This window comes from Saccostrea cucullata, unplaced genomic scaffold (assembly GCF_032062105.1).
Source record: "Saccostrea cucullata isolate Sc308-1 unplaced genomic scaffold, CSIRO_AGI_Scuc_v1 ctg2349, whole genome shotgun sequence".
NCBI classification, from domain to species: domain Eukaryota; kingdom Metazoa; phylum Mollusca; class Bivalvia; order Ostreida; family Ostreidae; genus Saccostrea; species Saccostrea cuccullata.
Genome location: NW_026923851.1, coordinates 41,690 through 63,126, shown reverse-complemented (window position 1 = coordinate 63,126; position 21,437 = coordinate 41,690). Strand labels below are relative to the sequence as shown.

At 34.1% G+C, this 21,437-nt stretch overlaps 2 protein-coding genes across 2 annotated transcripts; one reads left to right on the top strand and one right to left on the bottom strand.

The window, feature by feature from the left end:
• Positions 1-322: 322 nt before the first annotated feature.
• On the top strand, positions 323-3,258 carry LOC134265097 (uncharacterized). Its single transcript, XM_062747334.1, has 4 exons — positions 323-584; positions 1,524-1,588; positions 2,574-2,729; positions 2,824-3,258. The coding sequence occupies exons 1-4, from the start codon at positions 373-375 to the stop codon at positions 3,189-3,191; spliced, it is 801 nt and encodes a 266-aa protein (XP_062603318.1). The 5' UTR covers positions 323-372; the 3' UTR covers positions 3,192-3,258.
• A 1,133-nt stretch (positions 3,259-4,391) lies between these two features.
• Positions 4,392-6,450, bottom strand: LOC134265096 (putative nuclease HARBI1). Its single transcript, XM_062747333.1, has 5 exons — positions 6,018-6,450; positions 5,459-5,577; positions 5,055-5,166; positions 4,762-4,951; positions 4,392-4,584 (listed from the first exon to the last, which is right to left on the bottom strand). Exons 1-5 carry the CDS (start codon positions 6,448-6,450, stop codon positions 4,392-4,394), a joined length of 1,047 nt encoding a protein of 348 aa, XP_062603317.1.
• Between the last annotated feature and the right edge of the window lie 14,987 nt (positions 6,451-21,437).

Here is a 21,437-nt window from a genome sequence, read left to right as displayed (position 1 = left end):
TAAGATTTTTCTCAAATCTCAGCTTACGTGAGATCAATCTCGGAAATGTTGGTGGCACGGCGTTTTTTGAAAATCTCTGGCCCCGCCGCCACCAAAATTATACCGAACTCAGCCTCAATTTACTACTCAAGCGTTGAGGCCATCCTCAACAGAGGACATTCTCAAATCACCACCACCAACATAGTTGAGTATGTACTCTGTTGAATATGAATTTTTAGGTTCTCTACTCTACTGAGTACATACTCAGTCAATTTTTTTCAATGATGTAAGCGGTCTCACGAAATATATGAAGTACACAAAATTTGATGAAATGTTTGTTACGTAATAAACAGGTATTGCCGTCTGCTTTGTTTGTTTGTTTTATTCACAAACATGGAGCTTGTCGAAGTAAAACTCCCGACAGAACAAAATAATCCTAAGAAAAGGGGCACCAATTGGACTTCAGAGGAGGAGATCCTCCTAATAGAAGAGGTTTTGAAGTATGAAGAGACCCTCTTCGGTAAAATGAAGGGTTCGGGGGTGAAGGGTAAACATGGCAAATTGAAAGAATCTACGTGGAAATCCATCGCAGAAACCCTTAACTTGTAAGTTCTGTTGTTGTTGCATATTCAATCAAAACATTTAATTTTCCTACACTTTAAAAATATAGCTTATTAAGTTTTTACTTAACTTTTCCTTTCCAACTCGCTGTAACGCGGACCTGTTGTAAATAAAGTTTAGTAGTTATCTCCCTTCAATCTTTACATGGGTAGCTATTCATTTCGACCCAATACTGTTTGGAACGTGACGGTTTGACATCCATTGATGTGCAGTTGTATATTAGATCTACAGTTAAAAAAAATACGATGCGGTTTTTATTTAAGAAAACGTTTTAGATCGCAGAAGATTAACAGACAAGAATGAAAACATTTCACATTTGATTCGTTGTATATAAATAAGGATTTTCTATCCATTTCATTATGAATTTATAAATTTTTATAATAGCTTTTACAAAGAATTTTTAAATTGCTGTAATGAATTCAACAATTTTTAGAAACGGATTAAATTCGTTATAAGGATTAAATTCATTGAAATTGATATAATTAATTAAGAATTCATTTAAAAATAATTTATAACAAATCAAATTATACAATATGCTCACTCAGTATTCGTTACATCGGATTCAGTGATACTTTTTGATACGTCCTAATTGGCGATCTCAATAAACTTCTGACTAAAAATAATAGTTATCCATAGTTTTCTCATACGATTGTCTGACCAGTCCCCCCCCCCCCCTTCCCCCAATTTTTCCAGTTATGTTCTGTGGTCTTAAATTAGGTGCTAACAGGTTAAAGCATTTTTTGAAGTATTCTTCATACATTCATATACTATTAATTATTATTGTATACATATAGAAAATATCGCTTTGAACACCAAAGTTGCTATTGAATGTCATCGTTTCCTTATTCTTCTGATTTTTTTTTCGATGGCTTACTTTTCTAAATACTCTCGGGCGGTTGATATTCAAAATGATGGTGTTGTAGAAGCTACAAAAATGACAGAGACAACGACACAGTAAAGAAGAAATTTAACAACATCAAACAAAGAGGTATCATTTTTTTTTAATTTAGTCGTTTAATTCTTGTAGGTTTCAATTAGACTTTTGATGATTATTTTAAATTTGTTTTGATGATTTCCATTTGTTTTTATTTAGTCAGTACAAAACTTCATCGAACGTTTACTGTTATCATTGTTGTTATCATTTTGGTTCAAGTTTATGCAAAACGGAAACGGTTTCGTATCATCGTTTCTGAAATTTGGGGAGGGGTAGTCAGAGAGAGAAGGGAGAGAAAGAGAGAGAGAGAGAGAGAAAAAGGAATATCCAAACTGGAAAATCCTATTTGGGAGTAAGGGGGGTGGGGGGCTAACTTTTATTGCTCAATTAATTTCTATAGTATAACGTTATGTCTGGAAAAAGGGACCCCTCCCCACCCACCCCCCACCCCCCCCCCACCCCGCCTGTGATACGTGCTGAGAAATACAGTTTACTGTTATATACATGAAAGGTAATACCATGGTCACAATTTTTATAAAGTTGTTGTTTTCGTTAAAGTATAGTAAATTGGAATGGGACATTGTTGCATGAATGAGGCAAATCACATTTTTCCTGGATGAATGAAAATGTACGAAAAATCGTTGGGCTCATTTTCGGAGGTTAAAAAATATTTTTTCACGTTATAAGGAGATTTAGAAACAGGAAAGACACACTCAATTGCAAAAAAACTTATAATTATTGCTTGTGATGGTCCAAGATAAAGATAGCCTTTAATCTTCATTGTATTGAATAAACTAGATCACAAACAAGAAAGAGGAGACTTATGCAAATGTCTTGGTTAAACAGCAAAAGTTTCCCGTTATAACACGAAAGTTTCGCTCTAACGTTAAAGTTACAAGTTTATTCGCGAATTCTTTTAACCTACGAAAATGAGCAAAATGGGCTTTCGTAACTGATTTGTCTTATCTATGCCTGCTCAATAAATGCAAATTTCTAAAGACATATTTAAAATAAATTAAGAGAACATGTATTGACCCAGGTAAAGAAAAGATTGACATGTTGAGAAGGCCAAAGACAGGCGGTGGCCCGGCGCCTTCTTCCCTAACAGCTTCCGAGGACGCATTGATGCAAGCCTTTGAAGGGCGACCACAGATATGCGGACTGCCGGATGGAATAGACACAGATGCAACTGATGGTACAAACAAAAATAAGATGAAGCTTTCTATTTCAAATTTTGCTCAACCTTCTTATTTCACAAAAATTTAAAATTCTGTGTATAAATTTAACAGAAATTGACAACGGCACGGCTTCTGTCTGTACATCTTCTGCCGCCTGTACATCTTCTGCCTGTACATCTTCTGCCATCTCTGAGTCTGCTACCCCCAAGACTGCAGCCACTGGCCATCAAGTCTCTTCTAAAAAGCCAAAGAGAAAAGGAATCAAGGATGCGTATGAAGAAGAAGATTTGGAGAATATGAAACTGGATAATAAAAAAATTAAGATCCAAATTGAGAAATTGATAATTGAAAAGCAGAAACTACAGGCAGAAAAGGAGTTCATTGAAATTAAGAAGGCTTTTTTGGTCCGTCAGTTCGAGGAGCGATATCCAAATTCGATTATTTATACAAGTAATTCAAGTCTGGGTAATGAATTGTAACATTAATTGTTTCAATTACGAGTGTAATTTTCTTGGAAAATTAAATGTACATGACTGTATTTAAGAAAAAAATTACATGAAACCTATAATACTGGAAAAAATAAATACTAATACATATAACGTTAACATTTATCTGTTAATTATTGCCAAAAGCTATTTTTAAGGCATAACAGCATTTAATACTGTGTTGTGAAATCTTATATCTTATCTGGCGAAGGGTACATGTAAAATGTGAAACGAAATAAAAATGAAATGAAACAATTAAAACGCCACATCTTCCGAAACGAAACGAAATCAAGGCCTAACGAATAGAAATAAAAACGAAACCTACCGAAAGCAAACCAAACTATCAGAATTACAAGCACTTGGGGTATGGACCCCCCTTTCCATGTAACTTGGTCATCTATATAACTGTTTAAAAAAATTAATTATTTAAATAATAAAATGCTTTCTTTGTTTGTTATTACTGGAACGGAAGCAGCTGTTGCAGAAAAAATACATAACCCGCGTAAGCGGGTTATGTAAATTTTTTTCTGCAATAGCTGCGACCGTTCATTCCAGTAATAACAAACAAAGAAAGACATTTTATTGCTTATATTTATATCTGTTTAAATTATCATTTTAAGTAGGATTAAAATATTAATTATTGTGTTAATGATGCGAACGTCTTTGTGCGTTTCATTGATGGAACAGCCACTGATCAAGAAATCAGTACAGGTGATATACCTAATGTAGTTCACGCAGTGATGAACGCAATGGGTTTTCTTAAGAAATAAAGAAGAAAATATTCAGTGGATGTAAATATATTGTTATAAAAAAAGAGAGAATGTTTAAATTGTACATTTATGTATGTTGAAATGCCCCTCGGGGCCCTTAATTGGTAAATAAAATATCTTGTATACATGTACATGTAGACGAATAAGGACTGAAAATGAGAGTAAGACATAAAAATTAGAAAATACTACATATACTGAAATATTATGCATGCATAGTATGCTCGCACATATTTGCAGCTCTCAGCAGTTCCTTCGTGTAAAAATATACATCACTACTAGGGAAACATTTTGACAGTTTTGTTTCGTTTCGTTGTGATTCCGTTTCGCTTCGGCAGATTTCGTTTCGCTTCAGTTCGTTTCGTTTCTATTTCGTTTCGCACAGGTACCCCTTTGCGAGTTTTGTATAGGTAATAAAATATCTTACTTAAGTGAAATACGTATCCACTATGTGATTGCGCATGTTTAATCCATCACCAACTACATGTAATGCATTGTCGTTTCCACCAAGCAGTTGAACTTCATCTTGTCTACAATCCACGATATCACCCCTGTCTATTCCAATGTTGTGCAATATTGCACAAGCAACGATGTACCTCGTATCTTGACTTGGGTCTGTCCTTATATAGAATAGATTACAGATTATTTCTCCAATTAACGGTTGTTGATTTATTCTTTGTCCCGACTGACAAAATGAAATAATTGAATGCAAAATACTGATTAAGTTCAACGATTTCTTTTAAACAAGTTTTTTAAATTATTCTTTTTTTTTTTTTAAATTTTCAAATGCCAAATACCTTAGTACCCCTTGTAGGCACGAAAATCTGCGCTTCAAAATTCCAAACGTTTGTTCCACTAGTACCCTCGTTTTACAAAGTGATGCATTGAATCTCTGTTGTGGGACAGTAGAAGGATTCAGAAACGGTGTCATGAGATACCTTTTACAAGGATAACCAGAATCTCCGAGTAGAAATCCGTTATATTCACCTATTAAGATGTAATACAGAATTACATTCTAAAAAATGCAAATAATTTATTGGTTTTGTGTTTTTGAAATGATAGGAAAGTGATTGCAAAACAAGTACTGTACCATTCTCAAATTTCTGACACAATGCAGATTCGCGCCATATTCGGCTGTCGTGAACGCTGCCAGGCCATTTCGCACAAATACTTGTAATTCTGAAGTTGGCATCGCAAACAGCCTTTAAAAAATTTAATATACATGTAAAACGAAACATAATTATACAAGGACAATATTGAGGCTGCTTGATTTTTAAAATGTGCGTTAATTAATCGACAACATCAACATGCACAGAATTGATGGAGCAACCTCCAGTGTTTTACAGTAATAAGATTAATGAAGCGACTTTGAAACCCCTTCTTTTTATTTAACAAGTAGGATTTGGACAACTTTTTTCTTGAATGATTAATTCTCACTCTAAAAAAAAGTCTTAAATCCGTGCACATTTTTTTTAAACATCGCAAAAAATATACCTGTACGTTCAACGAATGGAAACCTTTACGATTGACATAATCAGGTTCGTTGTCATTAGGGGCAATAATTCCAATAAATGTGCCATCAACACACCCTAAAACGTTTGGAAATCCTATAAGAAAAGATCAAATTAAATCAAAGCATGCATGATAAGTCTAACTCATTTTTTTTTTCGGATTAAAAAAAAAATAAATAAAAAGGTAGGCCTATATTATTTCTTATGACACATGAATGAAACTACGTAAACCGTAACCGTTTGTGTAGTTCTATAAGTATCTCTTACATGTTGAATGTTTTCAAACCATACAAGCCTGTGCCGTCCATATGAAAAAAAACCTTTTTTTTTAAAGTTATTTGAGTAGATATATTTCTTATTATTTGACTTTTCATGCAATCTAAAGAGTACGAACACATAACACACACCTAAGCCTTTGAGGTAGTAACTGTTCATTGGAGTTGTCTTTCTTTGAAAAACAAAACCGAAAGTACAATGCATACGAAAAATGAAAAGGACATTGATAATTTGATTTCATTGGGAAGATGCGGGGTTTTTTTTACCTGATATTTTCAAAAATTGTTGTTTTGTTTCTCTGGCACGGTTACCCTTGGGGAAGGTGATACAATCTGCCAGCAAATGAACTATAGCATCACAGACTGATCGACAACATCTTCCAGTAGTTGTTTCAGACACTCCAATGCTGTCCCCGACCAGTCTGTGAAACGCCCCCGTTGCTAGGAACCTCAGGCAGGTGATAATCTGCAGGATTGGAGGTAAGGCGCTGTTCTTCGTCGTATTATGCATAATTGCTGGACCGATTTTGTCCAAAATATATAGGATAGTTGGTGTTCTAAACCTATACCTATCAAAAATCTCATCCTCAGAATATATCTCTAATGGATTCATTCGGTCTCGTATTACTCTTTTTGAAATTCTACGAATACGTCGCATTTGTCGCCTGCGGCGCCGTTTATGTCGTCTGTGAGCAGCCATTTGTATTGCTTGAGTATTTACTTGAGAAAGGTCAAGATCTACCTCCAATAATTTGAGTACGTAATCAAATTTTTGACTTGAGTATGTACTCAAATATTTGGTGGCGGTGACTTGAGGCTGAAATTATGGGTTTGAGAATTTTGTCAGAGTTGAGGCTGAGTTTTATACTCAACTACTTTTGGTGGCGGTGGGGCCAGGTGAGGCAGAATTCTGAGAATTGAGGCTGAGTTTTGAGCTGAGATATTTATAGGTTGGTGGCCCCGAAGCCTGGAGATACGGACGTTTCAGTTGTTCTGCCACACATTGCGGTCCAAACGTTTGCTGTTCTTCCCAGTAAAATATGAATGCCGTATTGATTAAATAAAATCAAATCTGCATGTCTATACCAGTTTTTCTTTATTTCCTACTACTCAGATTTACGCCAAGGGTTATATACCATAAAAAGATAAAAGATCATGTTTATATCAACAAATGGAAATTATACTTTTGATTGTATGTTGTTTAACGTCCCTCTCGAAAATTTTTCACTCATATGGAGACGCCACCACTTGCCGGTGGAAGGCTACAAATTTTGTCCTATGCTCGGCACTCAGGGCCTTTCAGCAGTGAAGGATCTTTTTCGTGCCAGCACCTACTGCGACACGGGGCCTCGATTTATATGGTCTCATCCGAAGGACCGGTCTCCACGTCCCGCAGTGGGATTCGAACCCGCGACGTAATTAAGGATTAACTCCTTACTTCGCGACTCAAGAGCAGAGGTTCTAACCACTGCGCCACGCGGGCGACTAATGATGCTTTTGAGTAACTATAAAACATACTCTATCGTTTCTCATTTACATTCTTCCAAAGTTTGTACATTATATTTTCCAAAATGTCTTCAGACAGAAACTTCATATCTTTTCATACTTCTCACACATTTTTATAAAATTACAGTAGGAATTTGTGAAATGACAGTCCAGAGTACTTGTCAAAAGGAATTTTTGTTTTACGAGTGGGGAAAATGCTTTAAAAATATTGTTAGCTTTCCGTTGATTTAAACAATGAAAAACACATGTTTTACACAAATTATAGAGTTATCTCTCTTCGTTTTCTTTAAAAATGATGTTTTATGAAAATCTATACAAATATCTATAAAAATATTATATATCATTAGAATATGTTAACTTTTGAAATTGACGTGAAAGTAGGCGGGAGAACAATACTATCGTTCGCAGTTCTTTAATATACACTCGGGACATTTACTCCTAACAGACCAAAATACCCATATTTTATATATTTCGATGTCAGTTAATGGTTCTGCTCTTCTTTACTTACAAGTTTCATTTACCCTCGCCTTAAAAACTTCCTACACTCAAAACAAATTTACACAAAATGTTATTTTATTCAGAAAGAGGGATTGTTTCTATGAGTCTTTTTTTCATTTTGAGTTTCAAGAAACGATTTCAGCAAATTCATGTCAGTAAATGATTTCCTTCGTGTGTTTTGGTCTTCTTGCTCATTGATATATTTATAAATTTAATTTTCGTCTATTGATTCCAATTGCGATCCAGATATCGGGACAATGAATGAACAAGGAAACTATTTTTTTTCTTCCAATTTATCAATATATAATAAGTCTTGACAAAATGTACAAATAATATACAAAGCCTAATATTTCACAACTTACTTTTTCCGCTTTATGATGACATCTAGAACTTTCAATTCTAGCTAATGTTATAATGAATTTGGGTTGATTTTGAAACTTAAAATAAATCACCGCATGGAAATAAGAGCTATTGCATGTATTTGATTTTCTTAACTTTACCACTGCCCCATTCGGCCACAAAGAGGTTGTCTCTTGTGTCTACACACAAACCCCAAGGAAGGTCTACTTTAAGTCGTACGTAATGGAGAAATTGACCACCCTGATCTAGTATGTGGATACAGTTGTTGTAACAGTCTGCTATTAGAATCTGACTCTGACTGTCTGTTGTGATCCCGTATGGATCAAAGGATTTTTTGGATGCATAATGCCCAAAATATCTAAATTTGAGTTTTGCAGCCCTATTAATCACAACTACGGTACTTGCTCCATTGTCAGCCACACAGATATCCAGATTCCTGTTCTCACTGATGTATTTAATGAAACCTAGTGAAAACAAGGGTTTTCCTTTTTCATCAAACTGAATTAATTGTTTCTCTATGAAGCTATCAGTGTAACGTACAACTTTTGATTGTTTATGGTAATCACTAATCATGTAAACGAGGAGGTCACCAGAAGAGGTACTACAGAGACTGTAGGGTTTCCACATTTGAAATTCTTTCGATTCCATTCTCCGTTGATTCTTCACTATGTTTATAGTTTTTGACTCAGGGTCAGTATAGAGCAAATCTCCACTTCTTGTTACAGCAATGTCACCAGGAAAGTCCCCTAGCTGAGTTTGAATTGACTCTAATATTTTCCCACGGAAGTTGTAAAGTTTCATGACTTTGTCTTCCCCACATGTCCAAATGTGTTTATTACCAAGACATATTACTCTGTTCATTTCATACCCAGTATCTATAGTGGTGATGAGTTCTGGTCTGGCAAGCAAAGGTTTGACAGTTAAAGAGCTAGACATGAGATTAATTTGTTATGCCTGCTCTCTTGGTTTTTTAAATATATTTCTTTCATTTAATGAAGTAGTTTCTGCTTTGAATCAGTCGTACATGTATGTTGTCCTTTGTGTAACAAAACTGTATTACAGGTAAAAAAAGACAGGAAAGTCATATGCATATGAACAAAATGTATATTTGAGAAAGTTACGCAAGGGTGATATTATTCTGTAATTTTGATAAAACTTAAATTGCTTCGTTTGAATCGGCGCTTTAATTCACAGATTCACTATAAATGTATGTTGTGTTTTCATTTCTATTTCCCCCTACTATTCCAAACATCGAGTTTCCTGCAAAAACAATATACTCAATAATTAATGAATGACACATAAAGTCGTTTACAAAAAAGAGTTCAAATGCGGATCAATGAATATGAATGTATTGAAACTTTAAAACGTTGACAGTCTCACCCATTAAAATCAAAATGGCTTCCCTGAGTATTTCCGATTGTGAATTATGTATTTATGTGCATTTTACTTTTTATTTTGCACTTTTTATCGAGAATGACTGACTTCATGTCATGGGATTTAAATACCCGTCTAGGTTTGTAGGAAATTAATACCCGTGACATCATTTCCATTGTTAAAATACATGAATGTTGCCAAATTGACATTTGAAACACTCTTTGGCAAAATAATTTGTCAATATCAAATGACATAGTTTCTAACACTTACATTGTAATTAATAAATTCCATTTATTTATCTTCATCTGCATAGCTTCGAGGGGTACCTGTCTCCCCAACGTTTTTTTCCAAACATCACTTGCACTATTGAAAATATTCATTGAAAGGCTAGGTGCCCCCCCCCCCCCATCCCCGCACCCCCTCCCCCACCCCCCAGTTTTACTAGAGTAAAGTGATATAAGTGAAATGTAGTATTGTAAGCAAAGAAATTGGTACTGAAAGAAAACGGCCCCGGAAAAGGTTGCCCTCACCGCTTTTTTTTTTTTTTGGGGGGGGGGGGGGGGGGGGGGGGGGGGGGGTCGACAGCTTTTCCATGTAAGTAAAAAAAAATTCTCTTGCTGCCTACCCCCCTCCCCCCCCCACTTTCAAAAACAATCCTAATGAACCCTCAAAATATGGACTATAATGTTAAAAGACTTGTAATGCTAGAACCACCAAATATTGATTGATTTATTGTATATTGTTTAACTCCCTCTCGAGAATTTTTCACTCATATGGAGACCGTATGTTGGTGAAGGGCTTCAAATTTTTACCTTTACTCGGCACTCGATTGAGCAGTGAGGGATCTTTATCGTGCCAACGCATGCCGCTGACACGGACACGGTTTTTAAGGTCTCAACCGAAAGACCCGCAACTTTCACTTCAAAGTGCCGAGCGCATGGCGAAGGAACAGTTGCTACCCATTTTTTATCGACTTACATGTAGGTCAGTTGCGGCCGAGATACGAACTCACGACCTCCCGATCACGGAGCGAACGCTCCACCGACTGAGCTACCGTGAACAATTACACAAAATATTAATCAGTTACTTAATATATTTTCACATCTTTTTCTAGGTCACTAGTTAGTTCAACAGTCATCTTGGTACTCAGGTCATCCAGGTGTTGTACAAATACAGTCCTAGTAATAAACATCATTTTCAAAATCATAGAAAAAAAAACATCCATTTTCAAAAGAGATTTTCACTACCTTTATTGCAATTAAAGCACAAGCCTTTGAAAGGCATACTTCAGTAACCTAAAACATGTATAACTAAACATAATACAAATTTAGACAATGTGACTCAATGTCAAACATATAATACATTATATAATAGCCCGGAAACTTAATATGATACTTAAAATGTTTATGACATGCTTTCACTAGGCTAAGCAAAATATAAGCAGTTCACGATTACACATTGAAGTTCAATCCTCATCTGACTTGCACATTCATATGGATTTATGCTAAGTTGATCACTTTCAAAAATCGTCATCACAAAAATGAATTATGTATATTTCTTCACCATACCCAGCTTCTTTAAAACATGTGACAAAAAAAAAAATAAATGCATTTCCTTAAATAAAATCATGTAGTGAGTATCCAGCAATATTTAAAATTATTATTTTTCTTTATTGTTCCAACTATCTGATTGGCTCAAACTGGATCACATGATCAAGTATAAAAAGTGTTACAGACTGGATGTTTCTATTATGAAAATTTATAAACCTGCTGTTTCTAAAATTGGAAACGTTCTTCTGTGAAGCAACAATAGTGCTGACGTCACAATAGTCTTTTTAGACTGGATATTTCTAAAAACAGATACTGCAGCTGGTTTTCATTACTGTGACGTCAAAATGCAATGACATAACAATGCCTTGTATGAGAAGGTACTGAGTATTATAGGATTTAAAGACATTTCCTATTAACTGATTAAATTTATAAAACAATTGTAGCCTTTTGATTCGGTACAATCCCTCGATATATAGACCTTAGAGAAAGTATATCGACCTCATCAAAAGGCTATTATTATTTGTTTACCTCTAGAATTTTACATTTATATTGAATGAAAAATGCATTGTCCGTTCTACTTAAACAGGTTGTTTGATAATGTTCTTTGAGGTTTTTTGAACAGGTTGGGACCAATCACCCAAATGGGATATAAAAGTTCGTTTGGAATATAAATCCCAAATGGGCTTTAAATTTACAGTGCAAAAATTAAATATTTTTATTTTGGCAATAAATGTTGTAAATCCGCATCAAAACACTTACAAAGGACAATTTTTGGTAAGCAAGTTTTTTCTGCAACCCTACTGTTTTAAAGTTTTAAGATTGATCCGCAAGAAGTTATGGAACTACTGAAAGATCAATCTCCTAATTATAAAAAAATGGACATACAAAAAAATAGTCAACCAAATGTTATTCTCTTTTTAGTGTCCTGAGGCGGATTTTGGATATTTATGGCTAAAATATATTTTTTTTAATTTCTGCACTGTAAATTTATAGCCCATTTGGGATTTTGGCGATTGGTCCCAACCTGTTGAAAAAATACATTACATAAGATTGATTAGGTACACATGTGACTGATGTTTCGGGCACAACTAATATACACAAGACCTTTCCACCCTTGTATTAGCATGTATTAGTTCCCCATTTCTTGGTCCTACAAAAGGTATACAAATGTACTCTAAAAAACAAATGAGAACGAAGTGTAAATTGGGGGGAGACGTTTTCAAGTCAGATTAATTATATATCTGCCAGTGTTGGAAAGATAAATTTCCATAATAAAATGAATGAATTATTCCAAAAATAAAAATAAGACATTTATAACCTTGTATTTCGCTGTCAAACATACTGTATACAACTGACAACATCTCAATTTTTTTTCTTTGTTGTTACATTCTTGGCGGAATTTTGTTGCCTTTTAGACTAGCTCCCATACATTGCAAGTGTCCTCAATTAGTCTTAAGTTTATTGGTTTTGTTTATAAGAGTTAACATCAATAAAATCTCCTGTTCATTTACAAACGTTATTTTAAACTACTAAAGTCATATTAAACATAAAATTTTCTCCTCATTATTCTATTAACAAGGTAACCCAGTAACCCAAATATGGCTCTGTGTGTTCGGTTGACTAGCCAATCATTTCAAATCAAATTGAGCGGGTTTGCTTCGTTATTTTTACGAACTTTGCAACCAGTGATCCTTCTCTGAATCCTCATCTAGATTTAAAAAGATTCTTGCCTTGACAACTGCTCAAACCTCCGGGTTGGCATGCACTGCAGGTTTGTCAGGGTCAGCAATATACCAATTATCAAGGTAATACAAATACCTTGATCAAGGTATTTTATGTAATGAAAATAAAAAAAAATTAAAAATTAAATACTGAAAGTCGAGTTCTCAGTTGTTGTCAATAAATTCACCAATGCATGCAAAGTACTCAAACACAAACAAAAAAATCAGTATAAAAGCAGATCGTGTGAGGAGACGCTCTTTTATGCTATCTTTTCGATACCATAGTGCTTCTCATGCACGAGTGGACATACTGACAAAAACTCAGAACTCAACTTTCAGTATTTAATTTTTTAATGTTTTTTATTTTATTTTTATTAAATAAAAAATCTTGATCAAGGTGTTTGTAATACTAGTACTTGATGAAGCTATATATAGCTTTATCAAGCTATGTACCTTTTTCAGGTTATTTAGCTGGACCTGGATGTTTACAATGAAACTAGGCCTTATGAAAGTTAGGGAAAAACTACGCTTTATATGTTATTTAGAATGTTAGATAAATTTTTGATAAATCAGGGGTAACAACTGTTTAGTGTTTTAAATTATTCTGTAATCAGATAATGGTGGTATGAACTAAGAAATACATTTAGTGTGACTAAAATGGGTAGCAAAACCCGGGCCGGAAATTTGAAACTGAAAATCGGTTTTTTGATAATTGCTGAGAATATTCAGAATCAATAAATTTTCTCATAAAACTTACAGATGTAATTAATTACAACAAACTATGCCTTGGCTGAGAGCTTCAACTCCAAACATGACAAATAAGTGAATTTCTTTCATAAACGGCCATTGATAAATATTATTTTGTATTTTAAAATGTGTCCAATTTGTTAAAATACAGGTATGGGGAATTCAGTATGCAGATTGTGATAGGGAAAACATCCAGGTAACAACAATATTATCCAGACCAAGGATCCCAATGGCTTTTGGTACATGCACATGAACGATTTTATTTTAAAATCAATTTAAAGTATCTGTCATAAAATATTTACGTTATGAATTGCTTGACTTGTTCGGGAAACAGTATTATTATAAATTTGTAAAATAGAATGTTTATCACGGTCTGAATTTTATTTCAGCGTGATTGTCATGTTCAAATTGAGTCACATCTAAAGTCCTTTTTTTGTTCCATTGTTCAAGTGCTAATGGGAAAAAGTATATGTATCCTGAAACATAATTTGAGTATCATACTATTTACAGCTAAGCTTAATAAGCAGCACTATATTGTTTTCTTTGTACCCCGACTACTCAGTAGAAAAATGGCCTTATTGTAGATGTTTAGTAATTTATCCATGGATAATGATGCCATTTCTTTTTCACATTCTATGTTTACAAATAAGGCAAGGATTTTCTAATTCTGCAAGAATATCTAAGCTACAAAATGTGTGGCAAAAATAAATCTTACATTACTACTTACTACTCATTAGTTTATTTTGCAAAAAGTCATTAGAAAGAAAGAAATGAAAGCTTTTTAGACTTAAGATTTGTTGTGATAAGGGCTACTTGACCTAATCCATTGAACCATTATATAATAAGTCAATAACAAGAGAACTTTTTATCCATTAATAAGGTTGTGTCTTGCTTGTTTTATTTTTTATTTTATCAATCATGGTATTGTGATATTTTAAATTGATAACACAGATACCTTTGAAAATATTCATACTGATGCATGTTGCTGAAAATATACTTTATTTTTTTCCCCTTTAGGAAAGCAGTAGAAGAATGCCTGCATGGGAATAAAAAATGGTTTCTGAAAAAGGAGATGTGACAAAAAATATTTTGACAGTTGTTGAATTCCACTGAAACCAATGTCAACAAAAAAGAAGAGCACAGTTTTATGTGGATTCACAACTTTAAATTTCAGAATGTACAGTTGGTCTTTTAATGAAACATGTCACGTGCGAAAAGCATTATTTGGAAATACACTCTGTCTTGGATACTTATTAATGTGCATGTGTCTGGAGATACAATAAATAATCCATTTCAACTTTTAATGTTCAGTGTCCACACCTACCTTTTTTGATGCTCCATTACAGACAAAACACATAAACAATAATCCAGGGATTTGAGGGAAATATTGAAATAATGAAATTCTTTGAATTTCTTTCAAAAAGTTTATGCAAATCCTTCAAATTAAGTATGAATTATCATACAATATGCCTTGACTTTGTTTTGCAAAGGCATTTTTTTTCTATGGGAAAAATGAAATCAAACTGTTTGAATGCTGTTCGTTGAAGTGTCTAAAGTTTGTGTTTTATTTTGAATTTATTTTAGAGGCTTTCGAAAGTTTTTGTGCTTCTCTGGTGACCCCCGATGCGCCTAATCTTTTTATAATACCATAGGAAGGGGTTGAAACATTTTGTTCAAGTTTAATAAGTTAATTTGAAAATTATCAGCATTGATGGTTTGTTTGGTGTTTTCTGAATTATTTGGCCTGCTGGTTGCATTTTCTTCTTCCTGTTAGAGTATATTCGGTGTAATTGAAATTTTCATTTTTATTTAATTTTGCAATTCTGTAAGAACATTGTTTCAAAATCATCACTGTAAGTGAGAAATGTAAATTGCTGTTTGTTAACTTGCACAATTTTTTTATTTCCTTTCTTTAGTAACAGCTCAATTTTTCAAGATATCAGTATTGAGACAGTATGATATCACGATTAATATCAGACTCCTCACTTATATCCGACTGCAATAGGAAAATTGTAGACTGCAAGAACAAAGGAATGATATCATAGCAACGTTTTGAGTTGTTTTATCTGAAATATGGAATATTTGATTTATTGCTTATATATTGAATATCTTGAAAAATGCTTTGAACTGATCCTCGAATGCATAACATTATTTTTATTTATCACAGAATCTAAGCGAAGTGGAAATGTTTAGCTATTAAATGCTGCGCATTTTCTGCAATTTTTTCAGTACTTTCTAAACAGAGCAGATAAGCTCCCAGCACTTTTAGATAGAGGAAATACACATCTTTTAATCTGTATCATGATTTTTTTTTATCTCGAAAAACCAGTGTATGCCCTTGCACTTTCCTAATTTTCTCATTCATCTTTAAAATATGTTTTTACTTGACAAACAGCTGATAAATGAATACAATATAGCTGGAGCTGTGTAAGGGCCAACCGTATCCATTATGTATAGCTATATTGAATTTTTTACAGGTATTGTGTTGCTTTTTTACATCTTTGAAAAAGAAGTAAATAAATAAATATTAAAACATTAACATTTTCCATATCGGTCCTTAACTAAGCTGAGATGTTATGTTCTTGACATGAAATTTTTATGATTTAATGCAAAGCGTTGTAAAATGTGTTTCCATCTAAATCGTACATTCATACTGTTAAGAATATCCAGATATGAAATTACTCTACGCGTGCTGAACTTTATCGCGACCTTTTAATATCCAATCGCAGTATAGTAAATAGTTCTTGTATACTGTTAATGTCAATTGTTGATTTCGATTGCGATGGAAACAAAACTTGCCACTGACTGAATATGACGTCACAATAGAGAGGCATAAATATCAAGTTTACGACACTTTTTTGTGATCAAGCAGCCACGGGTAGGAGAGAGCTATATATATGCGGACTCCGGACTGTGGCTGGAGACGTAGGAGATAGCTATATATGCTGACTCCGGACTGTGGCTTGAGACGATGGGGGGGGGGGGGGGGTCTTAATTATACTGAATGGCAAACGTATATTAAGGTACGGTAAAGGAAGGAATTTTCCTTTCCCTATAATAGACCTAAGGTAAAGTACAAAAAATTCCAATGTATTACATTTGAAACAGTTGGTCTTTTCTAAAATTTAAAATCGCATATTCAATTTAATTAGCTCTAAAGATATTTAATTAACTGAATATTTGCAGTACTGTTCATAATTCTCAGACCTACGTGAAGTTTAAAATACGTGTTATACTGTAGAAATAATTTTTTTTGTGTATTCTTGTCTTGTAAAAGACTTGGATTCATTATTATCCATCCATGAATGATTTGTTGTCTTTTACATAACAACAAATTGTTGTCGTGCGTGAAGCATTTATACATTGCCCTTTTTTAAATTTAATATTTTAGCATTGTTCTACATACATGTAGGTACTGAATGTATTATTTTCCAGGAAAATTCATAAATAAAGTAAAAGCTGAGTTATAATAATGAAATATAAATATAATAGACAATTTTTGCAATGAAATAACTATATTTCAAATACGATATCTATGTTATTTAATTAAAAATAGTGTAAATCCTTACCATCAAAAAGATAAGTCCCTTTCACTTTGGAGTTCCGATTGACAATGAAGACTGAACGCAACGAGTAAACGGTGAACACAAAGTGAAAGGAACGAAGAGCGAACGGTGACCGTTTTGTGAACGGTGAACACGAGAGCACGGTGAACGGTGAACGCACGCTGAACGAACGCTGAACGAACGGGAAAATGGTAAAGTAGAACGTTTCAGGGACTGTAAGCTTAAATAATTAAATGATTTTTTTTATAAACAATGAGCTTATTTAAAAATAGCGATGAGCTTCAACCTTTTTTCGATGCATTTTATTCAAGGTCAATAAACAAATGGCAGCCTATTTATAGATTCTTATGTCCCCTGGCATAACTTTAGGAGATTTGGAAATGGAAATATCCAAATTATTCTTACAGAAGGTTTTTTTTTAACTTTATGTTTGTTTCAATTATCAGTTTACTTAAAATATTTAAGGAATGAAGCTTATTTCAACTTATGTTATCCGATATAACATAACTTGGGGCAGTTTACGCTTTATAAACCGCGAAGCGGTTTATAAGAAAGCGTAAACTACCCCAAGTTTTGTTAGATTGGATAATATAAGTTGAAATAAGCTTCATTACTTATAATTTAATTTCATTGTAGACAATGAGACAATATTTCCTCCGAAAAGAGGCTTCAAATTGAGCATTATTTTAAAAGTAACATTAAGCGGAGTAATACGTTTTTGACGTAACTCATTGTGACGTAGGCAAATTATGTTATACAAAATATTTTATGTTCCTCTGAATGATTTAGCCAATGAAATTGCTTGATACAAGTGAAATTGAATTATTTAGTGATATTTAAAAAATATGTCCAAGGATAGGACTACCATATTTTTTCCCCTTAAATCATTGAGTAAATATAATAAATACAGATTGAATTAATCAATATTGGTAAATCTATTGCAACTTGTTTAAATGTTATTTAGCTGGATTCACAAAGGGCAGAACTATATTCAATGTATATAAACTTTCTATCAAGGCCATTCAGCTTTAACAAGAGACCTAGAGAGCTATGAAAGGAATACAATTACGATAAAGGCTGTAATCAATTGTGAAATAAAATAGTAACTGTTTTAGTAAGATTGATTGATTGATTGTATATTGTTTAACGTCCCTCTCCAGAATATTTCACTGATATGGAGACGTCACCATTACCGGTGAAGGGCTGCAAATGTGGGCCTATGCTTGGCACTCAGGGCCATTGAGCAGGGAGGGATCTTTATCGTGCCACACCTGTAATGACACGTGGCCTCGGTTTATACGGTCTCATCCGAAGGACCGCCCCATTTAGTCGCCTTTTACGACAAGCAAGGGGGTACTGAGGACCTATTCTAACCCGGATCCCCACGGGATTTTTAGTAAGGAGTAAAATGTAGAGTATAAACACATATTTACTGTTGCAATGACAAAACTCAAGGTTCATGTAAGTGAAATGAATGATGACTTTATCGATTTTAAATCATCAATTTCAATTGGATGGAAGAATTGCAATGAACAATTCAGGCTGTAAAATGTGGGGAGAATAGGCACCATGTCACATAAGTTGGATTGTACATTGTCTGTCAATTCTGCATAATAGTTTTATTAGGGCCATATCCGGATATGACTTCTCTAAAGGGACTTGACAAAGAGGGTAACATCAGACTCAACCTGAACAATAAGAATTGTGCATAGTAACTTAGGAACACAGAAGTTCGCCAGTTAAGATAGATATGATTCCCAAAATGTTATTTTAATTAACTAGATATCTAACAAGGCTAGCTACTATTTTTGTCTAGTTGATATATATATATATAAAATAGTTCAGATTATGTAAGATGGGGTCAAAGGCATGTTTCAGATATATATTCTGTATTGATATATCTGAGTAATTTTTGTAAGATTATACATAAAGGAAATTAAAGGCCAGGCTGTTGATTTTTTAAACAGTCTGGAATGTTCCTATAGCACTATTTTTCAGGAATGAGGCGACACCTTAAGAACACAGTGGATAAATGTATTAAGACAAATTTGTAGAGACAATTAGTGGGCGACGACGGTATATTCCGACCATTTCAAACAAAAATCCCTATGTCAGGGCTCATGTTAGTAACACAAAATGTACCCCTAAATCAGAGCCCATGCATTACAAATCACTATGTCAGGGCCTATTATTTAAGTAACACAAATCAATGTCTGGACCTATGTTAGTAACACAGACCCCTATGCAGTACAATGTACCTCATATCAAGGTCTTATAATGTGTTCATTTCTCCTCCCAGGCAGAGAGACAGCCACAGTTCAGGGGTCAGCTGCTTTTCAAGGTCGCCATGAACAGGATTAATCAGAGACTCTCAGAAATATTTCCTCTCTCACAGAAATCTCTCTTACACAAGGAACAAGGCAAGTTTATACATCTACATGTACCTGTATATTGATAAAACACCTGAAAGCATTAAGTTAGATTTTATTGTTAAGACCCGAATGACTGGTGCTGGACAGAGACATGGCAAATTAAAAGCCTTGGTAGACCTCGTCGACTGGCGCACTGTTCTTGACATAGGTACGTTACGTCGAAGTCTCCCCCGGATATTATAACTATTCATTTTCAGAGAGCTTGTATGACTTTTTCGGTAATTGGAACGTAATAATTTTTTTCTAGCATTGTTGCATTATGACTTTATATTATAAATATGCCCTCATCAAATTACGATAAAATTTTAGAAAGAAATTCCAGGAATTTTTGGATCAACCCTCGTATATAAGACATTTTTTTTTATTTTTGACTTTTGACACAGTTATTTTCTGATGGTTAGATTTGGAAAGAAATGAATTAATATAAGAAACTCCTTTCTTTTGTAAATGTTCTAGATTCTAGATGAAAATAAATATACTGCAAAAAGAAGAGATGAGTCTGTTTTACAAAGGAATAGAACTGAACAATTTGCATTGTACACAAACAAATTAGCTTATTTAAGGAATAAATGTCAATTTTTTAGGTCACTTGAGTAAATTCAGGTGACCTATTGCTATCTGTTTTTGTCCGTCGTCTTTCGTGCCTCATGCGTTAACATTTAAACATTTTCAGCCTTCTTTCTGAAGCCACTAAATTAATTTCAACCAATTTTGGCATACAGCATCTATGGGTGAAGGGGAACAAAAATTGTGAATTTTGTGGTCCCAGCCCACCCCCCCCCCCCCGGGGCCTGATGGGGCAAAAACCACTAAAATTAATGCAATATTTAAAAATCTTCTTCTTTACTCCCGGACACCAAGCAGTCAAACTGTTGATATGATTGTAATCAGCATTGAGTCCTCTACAAAAATTGTGAAATTCATGGCCCCAGGGTCAGAGGTTCTGGTGTTAGGGTGGGGCTCTATTGATTATAAAGTGAAAATGCATTATGTCTTTGAAAATCTTCTTCTCTGTTCCTGAGTATTAGATAAACTAATTAAGTACAAAGTTTTGATGAGCAAGAGTGTCTCTACATAAATTGTGAATTTTATGGCCCCAGGGTCCGGGGTTCTGGTGTTAGGGTGGGGCTCTATTGATTATATAGTGAAAATCCATTATTTCTTTGAAAATCTTCTTCTCTGTTCCTGAGTATTAAATAAACTAATTAAGTACATAGTTTTGATGAGCAAGAGTGTCTCAACATAATTTGTGAATTTTATGGCCCCAGGGTCAGGGGTTCTGGTGTTAGGGCGGGGCTCTATTGATTATATAATGAAAATGCATTAAATCTTTGAAAGTCTTCTTCTCTGCTCCTAGGTATTAAATAAACAAACTTAGTAAATAGTTATGATAAGCAAGAGTGCCTCTACCAAAATTCTGAAATTTATGGCCCCAGGGTCAGGGGTTCTGGTGTAAGGGCGTGGCTCTATTGATTATATAGTGAAAATGCATTATTTCTTTGAAAATCTTCTTCTCTGCTCTTAGGTATTAAATAAACAAACTAAGTAAATAGTTATGATAAGCAAGAGTGCCTCTACCAAAATTGTGAATTTTATGGCCCCCAGAGTCAGGGGTTCTGGTGTTAGGGCGGGGCTCTATAATGATTATATGGTGAAAATACATTACATCTATGAAATATTTTTCTCTACTCCTGGGTATTAAGCAGATGAACCATTTACATAGTTATGATGGGCTCTTCTAGAATTGTGAATTTCAAGGCCCCTGGGTCAGGGATACCAAAATGGGGAGGGGGGCTCTACTTATATACTAAAAAAGAATTGTTTGAAATCTGCTCCTTGGTATTAAACATTTTTGATAAGTAAGTGTGCCTTTTCAAAAATTGTGCATTGTGTAGACCTATAGGATCAGGGGTTCATGTATGGTAGGAACACT

Bases quoted from the DNA above. Each gene is read 5' to 3' on its own strand.
- LOC134265096 (XM_062747333.1), bottom strand. From the start codon at position 6,450: ATGGCTGCTCACAGACGACATAAACGGCGCCGCAGGCGACAAATGCGA. The intron at 5,578-6,017 runs GTAAAAAAAACC...TTTGATCTTTTC, and splicing joins ACAATTTTTGAAAATATCAG to TTATAGGATTTCCAAACGTT. The intron at 4,952-5,054 runs GTACAGTACTTG...ACATCTTAATAG, and splicing joins GTGTCAGAAATTTGAGAATG to GTGAATATAACGGATTTCTA.
- LOC134265097 (XM_062747334.1), top strand. From the start codon at position 373: ATGGAGCTTGTCGAAGTAAAACTCCCGACAGAACAAAATAATCCTAAG. The intron at 585-1,523 runs GTAAGTTCTGTT...ATGGTGTTGTAG, and splicing joins ATCGCAGAAACCCTTAACTT to AAGCTACAAAAATGACAGAG. The intron at 2,730-2,823 runs GTACAAACAAAA...TAAATTTAACAG, and splicing joins AGACACAGATGCAACTGATG to AAATTGACAACGGCACGGCT.